This window comes from Lygodium microphyllum, chromosome 2, assembly GCF_053477565.2.
Source record: "Lygodium microphyllum isolate KBCC chromosome 2, Lygodium_microphyllum_v1.1.10, whole genome shotgun sequence".
Classification (NCBI taxonomy): domain Eukaryota; kingdom Viridiplantae; phylum Streptophyta; class Polypodiopsida; order Schizaeales; family Lygodiaceae; genus Lygodium; species Lygodium microphyllum.
The window spans coordinates 104,910,628-104,919,979 of NC_141136.1; the positions used below are offsets into that span (position 1 = coordinate 104,910,628).

The window sequence follows — 9,352 nt, forward strand, 5'->3', positions numbered from 1 at the left end:
ATGCTTAATTAATGAATTTTACCCAAACTTTATTAAAAGAAATACAATCCTAGAGAGTTTTTGTGTCCCACATGCAAACCCCAACTTGGGAGGCCCCAAACTTTCTCTTAATAGACAGGTTGCCCTCTATTCAGCCCTATCTCGATTTTGCAGTTTGCAAGTGCTGAAGTTTTGCTGTCAACACCCCATTTGCAAAGGATATCTTAGCCAAAGCTGTCCATCATTATCATCTACCATCTGGCACCTGTTCTCAGCCTTCTCTCACAGTTTGCTGCCCCAAATCTGTTGTCACCTGATGTCTACTAACCCCCAAAAAGTTGCATTTGTTGCCGATAGCCCATCTACTACTGCACCTATTGCTTGGAGTAGTTGCCCACTAGTGGCGGTTGTTTCTTGCTATGTTTTCACCTTGCAGCTGCCAACTGCATCAGAATTGTTTTCGCCCTACTCCAAACGTCTACAAAATCTGAGTTTTGCAATTTTTATGCTCTGTCAGGCTGCTACATCACCATACAAGTCTACGTTTGCAATTTTCTCTCTCCTCACTACCCCGATCCGACTCCACTTTGCTGCATTTCCTGCTACCAAACACCTACAGAGATTGCCTTGCTGCATTTCACGATCCATCAAAGTACAACACACTCTAGCTCATAATCTCTACCCCGATACTTGAGACACTAGAGTTCGAGGTCAGTATTCATTCATTCCAATGTGTTTGCTACATTGAGCTCATGTTATATTCAAATTCGTTCATTTCATTATTCACTGTGTTCATTGTCTTTGAGTTACACTAACCCTAAATGTGTTCTATTATCAATTTGTGCCTTGTCATGCGATTGTATTTGAGTTTTTGTGTCAAGCATTTCTTTGCGGTTCATGTGGAGGAGGCCATCCATGGGAATGTCAAGCTGATCAACATCACAGAGGCTGTGGATTTCACACTCTATGGCTTCACACCAAGGGCTTCACATGAAAGCATGATGTTGATTTTGCAGTTCAAGGCCTCATATGGTACAATAGTCTCAATGTCGCCCTAGGGATTCACATGGAAGCATGTGCACTTGTTCCTGTGCTTCCCTAGAATCTGAGCGTCTGTTGACTGCAGAGAATTGATGAAGTAATGCAGTCACTTGTGCTTATCTTCAGTCCTCATGCTTCTTGTTAAAGATAAAAATAATTTTTCTGATGAGAGATAATTTCAAATGTCACAAGATCTAAACGATGAGATTCATAGTTATATACATTCTTTATTTTTATTTTTTCTATTTTATACATCAAGGAAAAATGTTGACCAAACTGAACACTATGACTTTACAGGGCACGCCAGTAAAAAAAAGAAGCATCAGAAGAGATTTTAGACTCAAGGAGATCTGAGAAATAATGACTATCTTAGTTTGTTACTGACTCAAGGAGATCTTGAGAAAAAAGAACATCAGAAGAAATTTTAGACATAAGCATATATGCAGAAGCATCAACAGGATTGATCTGAACAGCATGATCAAAACATTGTCTCCCTTGCTCCAATTTGGCATATGTTTTACAACTTGTGAGTAAAGAAGTCCACATAACAATATTGGGTGGGACTGGCATGGTTAGTATTAAATCCAGTGCCTCATTCACTCGTCCAGCTCGACCAAAAAGATCCACCAAGCAGGCATAGTGCTGGGGAACTGGGATAATGCCAGTAGTATCTGTTATCTGTTTCAAGTGCCATTGGCCTTCCTCCAAAGTACCTTCACGGCTGCAAGCAATAAGTATGTTTGAATATATTGCATCATTGGGCTGAAGGCCTAGCAGCCTCATTTCAAATAGGGCTTTCCTGGCCAGATTCCACTTGCCAGAATGGACAAGACCAGAAATAAATGCACCCCATGCCACTAGATCCTTGTCGGACAATCTATAAAAAATATGGCAAGCTTCATCTGCACAACCACATTTCAAATACATGTCAATCAACGCACTCTCTATTGTCATGCGTGATTCAAGGCCAAGTCTGGTGAGTTGGTAATGTAAAAACTTGCCCTGTCCTATAGATCCTAAGCTGCCACATGCCTCCACTAAGCACAAAAAAGTAACTTTATCTGGCTTTATACCTTCATGACACATCCTCTGAAAGGATTCAAGAGCCAAAACTTCTTGGCCATTCTGAGCTTGGCCAGCAATCACTGCAGACCATGATGCAAAAGTTTTGTGCGTTGATTTATCAAAGACTTTTTGTGCTTCCTTCATACTGCCACAGTTAGCATACATGTCAATCAAAGTGGTAGAAACTGCCACATCTGATGCGAAACTACTTCTAATCACCAGATCATGTAGCATTCTACCCTGTACAATGGCTCCTATGCAGCCACATGCCTTTATCACACCTAGAAATATGACCGCATCTATCTTTACAGTACCTTGTTGCAGTTTCTCAAAAAGCTCAAGAGCAGCATGACCAGGCCCATGATCAGCATAGCCACTGATGATACTGCCCCAAGAGATTATATTTTGAGGGGAAAGAGTGTCAAACACTTGTTGAGCGTCCTCCAAAAATCCATATCTAACATACATGTCTATAAGAGCATTTCCAACAACAGCATGTGAATTGAAGCCAATTTTGACTATCAAATCATGTAAAATCTTACCTTGGTTTGTGATTTCTGTCAAGCCACATGCTTTCAATACAGATGAAAACGTATATTCATCAGCTTTCACTCGCTCTTGCATTTGTTGGAAAACCTCTAGTGCAGAATGACTATGTCCATGTTGAACATATCCTGCAATCAAAGTGTTCCATGCAACACAATCAGGATCTTGCAAGCTGTCGAATACATTTTGAGCTTCCGTTAGATGATCACATTTAGCATACATGTCAATGATGGCACTTGCCACTACCACGTCAGATTCCAAGTGCAGTGCTGTGATCTGGTCATGTAAGATCCCACCCTCACACATATTTCCCATGTGTCCACAGGCTTTCAAGGCAGCCAAGAAAATGGCCTTGTCTGCTATGATGCCTTCTTCTTGCATTCTCTTGAAAAGATCAAGTGCACAAGCATTATCACCCTTTTGATTGTAACCTGAAATTACAGTAGACCAGGAAGCTACATTTGGTGTCAACAAGTCATCGAACACTTTCTGTGCATCTTGCATGGTTCCACACTTTGCATACATGTAGATAAGTGTATTTCCAGCAATGGCATCGATTGAGAATCCAGTTTTGATAATCTGGTCATGTACAAGCCTGCCTCGATCAACAGCTCCTAGGCTGCCGCATGCTTTCAGAACACACGAAACAACAAGATTATCGAGTCCCTCACCCTCATTTTGCATTTTACAGTACAACGCAAGAGCCTTGTCATAAGCTCCGGTTTTGGAATAGGCACAGATAGAATCCCTCCATCTCTTTCTGTTCTTTTGGAAGACTCCATTTGCTCTACCCAAGCTGCTGCAATCAGCAGACAAGAAATCTCCAGATGAGAAGGCCCATTCAGATCCCTTTCTGGACAGAAATTTCCCGCCACAGACCTTCCCACAATCTGGCTTAGGCAGAGAGTCATCAGACTCAGCCTCTCTTCTCAAGATCAGTCTGCTGGCCTGTTCAGATCGGTTAAAGGATTCTTGTTTCAGAATATCAATGTCTTTTAGGGCTGTCAGGCCTTTCCATTCTGGATATTTTCTCGGGTGATTGGACCTGATGACGGCATGATTTTTCATCCCCACATAGCACGTCTATGGAGGCACCATTTTGCTGTGAATCCGGAGACCTGGTAGCATATAGTACACTGTCTGCTTACACAAAATTTCAGGTCTAAAGTCCGAGGATCAACAAGCAATAGCAAACATTACGCGGCAATACGCTCGACACAGGATGAACAGTCGAGAGAGATACTCAGTGTTTATGAAAAACGCCGAGAGAGAAATTCTAAAAATTGAAAAGAGGTTTTAGAAGCCATGGCTAACAGAGTATCTGTCAAACGGATCGTGCGAAGCAAACGAACACCACGGGAAGACTGGGCCTTTCTACTAAGTGGGAGTATGGAGAACTTCTATCTGAAGGAGTGCAAGAAATGGAGTAACCGAAGCGTTCTAGCAGTAACATCTGCCTCCGTCTCTCTCTCCTCTCCCCAATCTGACCCTCCTATGGGGTGCATATAAGGATTCCATGTATGGTTTAGCTTTCTATACAAACTCAAGATTTCAAAAATAGCACTCCTTATTTACTAAGAAGAAGGTCAAGAATGGGAGGATTATCTAAGGACCTTATGGGCCAATAAATTAGCGCCTTCCAAAAGGAAAACACACCCCACCCCCCAATTGAGTGACAATTTTACAAGAAAGATGTGACTTTCTTAATCACTTAACAATATAATATGATTTTTTTTAATTATAAATGAGCTTAACTTAAGTCAAACAATTGAGCCATGTAATTTTTTTTATATTTTAGATTTTGTAAAACCCTAAAGTAATGCATCCTTGAGTGTCACTCTATTGGCCCATCACTGTCCATCTTTTATGAACCTTTCATTTGTAACTAAGGCTACTTTATAAAAATATCAAAATATCCTAATATATTTTCTTTGAGCTCTATATAATATAAATAGTTTGACCATTAAAAAACATTTATGCAACTCACTTGGAAAAAAAAATTATAATGGAGGATTGTTAGATGACAATCTATTGGCCCCTTTACCCTAGTGGTTTCTCACTGGAATCGATTTTCTAGTGAGAAATCGGTTTTCCAAAAACTTATTAGATCACATGGGGGTTTTTCTTTTTTCAAAATAAAACAAAAAAATATTTGGAGCTACAGCACGTCATCACAAGCCTCCTCTTTGATGCACCTTCTCCTCACTCCCTTTGAACTCATGTGGACGTGTTGGGAAACAGAACAAAGAGCATCCTATGCTGCTACTCCTATTGTTTGGAAAATGTCGTAGCAGAGTTTTGTGTGAAAGACCTTAGAAATACCTTCATCATACGATCAGCATTTTAAAGGATTCTGATGATAAGAACCTTCATGATATCCTGCAATACACTAGAAAGGAGTGCATGCAATCAATTCATGTTCTCCCTTTCATGAGTTGAGACCCCATCTTTTAGAAGTGTTTGATTAACCTTCTATCAAATGACTGCTATTACTTGCACAATGATCAGAGAAGTGTCTTCTACAAAATGACTGGTGTCTTCTACAAAATGATTGGTATTACTTGTACTATCATCAAAGAAGGGACTGACTGAACTTATGCAAAATGGCTGGTATTAGTTATACAATGACCACATATGACTTTTCTGCAAAATGATTGCCATTACTTGCACAATGGTCAGAGAAGTGTCTTTTGTCAAATGACTACTATTACTTACATTATGATCAGAGAAGTGTCTTCTACAAAATGACTAGTATTACTTGCACAATCATCAAAGAAGGGACTGATTGAACTTCTGTAAAATGAGTGGTATTAGTTGTATAATGACCAAAGATGAATTTTTTGCAAAATGATTGCCATTACTTGCACAATGATCTAGGAAGACTCCGATTAAGCTTCTGCCAAATGACTGGCATTACTTCCTCAATGATCAAAGATGTTTCTTCTACAAAATGATAGGTACAAGTTGCATAATGATCAAAGAAGTGTCTAATTAAGCTTATGCAAACTGAATGGTATTAGTTGCACAATGATCATACATGTGTCTTCTGGTGCCAAAGTATAAACATGCTAAATGCCAAAATTGGCTTTCACATGGGATTTCAAGACTTCAATTTAGAACTATGGTTCTTAACAGTGCGATGGGATCGCAGTACTCAACACAAATGTTTTTCTTAGAACATAAGCATGGTACATAGACTTGTGTTGGGCCTTTTTCTTTAACCTACAACACTCATATAGAGTAACACATGCTTGTAAAATCAAACCCAAATACTAGCAGCCTCTATACATGCACTAGTTACACACTTGATAGATGATGCTATTGTACATTCGGCAATTCTATGGCTTATTCTATCATGCATTTAAATGTTGATGAAAAGAGCATTTGATTCCACATTTACCTAAATGCAAGCAAAAAATTAAGTTTTTAGAGATGCTTCCATTAAATGAAAATCAGATATTTGTGTTGCAAAGGCACCTCCATCGATGACAACTGTTGTCTCTGCAAACACGAGGCTCAATGGAAAACAACAAAGCACTACAAAATTCATGTGATTAAATGACCATATGGTATACAAGCATCTTTCCATTGTGCTAACCTACATGCATATGGTTCCTATCTATTTCCTACAAAACTTCACCACTTTCTGTGAACACAACGAGACTCATGAAAAGAGGGTATATCTTGACCATGGACAGCAATAAAATAGTGAAATTAATGGCGCTTCATAAGTGTACCACAATCACACCTCCCTACAAACCCTGAGCAAATACAATTCAAGCATCATATTGCTTCAGTATAGTGAACATTAACCTTCTTATTCCTCTTGAAATGAGTTGTATGAGATGCCAATTTGAATGAATGCAAACACAGTGTAGTAAACATGGCACACTGTCTTGCTCTTCCTACAATGTCCTTTACATTTTCTGAATACAGACTTGTAGGTGCAGACATACAATCACATTTTTGCTTGTAGAAAACTTTTGAATGATTATTGTGTTCATGCATTTATGAGAAAGACATATTGATGTAGTGTGATGCTTTTGTAGCAAAGATGGTTCTACATAGAGACAATGAAAAGAACAACAATAAGTTGTCATGTGCCTTCATAATATGTTGTTATGCAAATGTAGATGGTGTTGTGCAATGAGGGTTGTTCATTGGTCTCTATATACCGACATGTGTTCCCTTTTATACAGGAGGCAAACAACAAGTCCAAGGGATGTCACTATGAAAATGTGGAAATTGATGTGTTATCAAATTTGATTTGTGGTGTGCACATGCTAAATCTTCATTCCCAAAGTGCATGCACAAAACAAAGCAATCATAGTTGATCATTATTTCACTATGCATGCAACATATGATCACGTATCAATAGTTTGCAATACCTTTACTTGGAAGTGACAAAATAAAATCAATGCAATCTAGGGTCCCCCTTTTCATGCAATTGAGCTAAAATACATTATTTAGTTTGATATGGAAACTCCTGAACAAGTTGGCATGGCAATAAAATATGTCCTAACCTTATGCCTAATTGTGGTGAACATGTATTGGAAAAACATTATGTCAATTCAAAATGATGACGACAATGTCGAATTTGACGAGATGGACATGGATGAGCAGCAAATACCACATTATATGCTTGTGTGTCAACCGGTCTTTGTACGTGTGCATGCTCTTAATAGTACAGGCAATGCAAGGTGTTGTGTCTAAAAGACATGCAAATTTCCCTCTTTTTGATTTTTATATTCAATTTGCATTCATTCAAATTGGCATCTCATACAACTCATTTCAATTTGAATGAATGAGATTCCCTCTTTTTGGCTTTTATATTCGTGTAATGAGAGGAGATGACACTTGCTTTAAGGAAGTTTTTCGATTTCCTGTTAGCTTTTTCATGTGCCTCTCAAACTTGCTACACAATCACTTGAAGTAAGGAGACATTCCTTATCCTTTGACAACGATATGTGGAAAAGTTATATCAATAGCGAAAATGGTCACCATTGCAATGCTTCATCTCACTAGTGGTACATGATATATAGAGGTTGGCAAACACTTTGGGGTTGGAAAAGCAACTATCTCTAAGTTAATGCATAAATTTGTTGATGTTATTTTGGCACACAAATCATGCCTTGTACACTAGACAAGAGATGTAGAAACCATGGCCAGAAATAAAGATGGTTTCTTGTTGCGCAAGGGATTGCCAAATTGTTGTGGGGCTCTGGATGTTACACATATAAACATGGACAAGCCGAGGGGTGTAAGTGTTGCAAATTGGTTGACAAGAATAAAAAATATTCCATGTCTGTGTAGTGTGTTGTTGACATGGATCTTCACTTTCTTGATGTGTATGTCGATTGATCTAGAGCAACGCATGATAGTTGTGTCTTTTGCAACTTAGGATTTTATGCACAAGTGCCTAGTGGGGAGTACTTGTTTGACCTTGAACTCATGGATGGTGATTTCTCCATAAGGGAATCATTATAGCTGATGGTGGATTTGCTCTTCACAACTAGCTCATGACTCCATATTGATTGCTATACAAATAAATCTGAAAAAGAGTACAACTACATAATTGCATCTAGTAGAAGTGTTGTTGAGCGAGCTTTTGGCCACTTGAAACAACGTTGGCAATATTTGAATGGAAAAATATTGCACCCCTCCCCAAGGTTTCTTGCAAAGTGCATAGTGGTTTCTTGTGCAATACAGAATATTTGCATAAAATGGAGAGGAAATTCATGACCACAAATGTGGAAGATTTACAAATCATGTTTTTCCGTGTCATGGACCATCCAAATATATCACAATGTTGACATCCAAAGGGATAGCTTGCCACATTATATTTTGCATTCACTTGTTTGAAGCAAGACTATTTTTAATGTTGTCATTGTTCAATTCATCAATATTCCCAAATCTAAAGCACATGGGTTTGATGTATATCAAAACCAGTCCATCTATTTGATTACATGCAAGCAACATAGAAAATGCATGTGTACCTTCTCTTTGTTAGTTCTACTACAACACAATCATAGCTATCAAGAATCCTAGAAAGAAGACAGTGCTTTGTACATGGATATATGCGAGAAATAATAAATGTTGGGCCATTTCCATTGTCAAATATGATGTGAACGACAATATCAATCGATAGCAGCTATGTCCGCATTGGAAGAAAGTTACTAGACCACATATAAACATTGATTGCAAAATGTGTAAGGAATACAAATAACGGAGCCTAACATTAAACCTATGGAGATGTTCTCTGGCAAGAGAAAGTGGCAGCCTCATGTATCAATTGAATGGAGGCAGCCAATTCCCTCATTACATCATTTGTCTCCCTCCCCCTCATTTTGCCTACAAGCGCGATCACTCTCGATTTGATAATTGAGACGATCACATTGCAAGGCAAGGCTTGGCTCATGGGACTCCTGTTCCAATGTTGAATAACGTTTCTATGGACATTTGACTTGGCTCATTGCTCTCTAATGTATTCCCATCTACGACCAATAGTTCTGATGTGCGCAGAAAGATTGCCACGACTCTCGATCTTTTCATCTAAGTCCAATCTAGCTATGATGAGGACCACTGTCTCTTGAGCATTCCAGGGATCATTGTTGGTAGCTTGAGAGTCAACTGTTGGAGGATAGTTCTCCATGTTAGGCTCACTAGATGGAGGGGTTTCATTAGGGCTGCGATGGTCAATAGCAGTATTCAAAGTATTTAG

The 9,352-nt window shown here is 38.8% G+C and overlaps 1 protein-coding gene across 1 annotated transcript; it reads right to left on the bottom strand.

Moving 5' to 3' along the window:
• Positions 1-1,277: 1,277 nt before the first annotated feature.
• LOC148040133 (putative pentatricopeptide repeat-containing protein At3g15130) lies at positions 1,278-4,143 on the bottom strand. The gene is made up of 2 exons (XM_087696919.1): positions 2,094-4,143; positions 1,278-1,922 (listed from the first exon to the last, which is right to left on the bottom strand). Exons 1-2 carry the CDS (start codon positions 3,697-3,699, stop codon positions 1,390-1,392), a joined length of 2,139 nt encoding a protein of 712 aa, XP_087553045.1. The 5' UTR covers positions 3,700-4,143; the 3' UTR covers positions 1,278-1,389.
• Between the last annotated feature and the right edge of the window lie 5,209 nt (positions 4,144-9,352).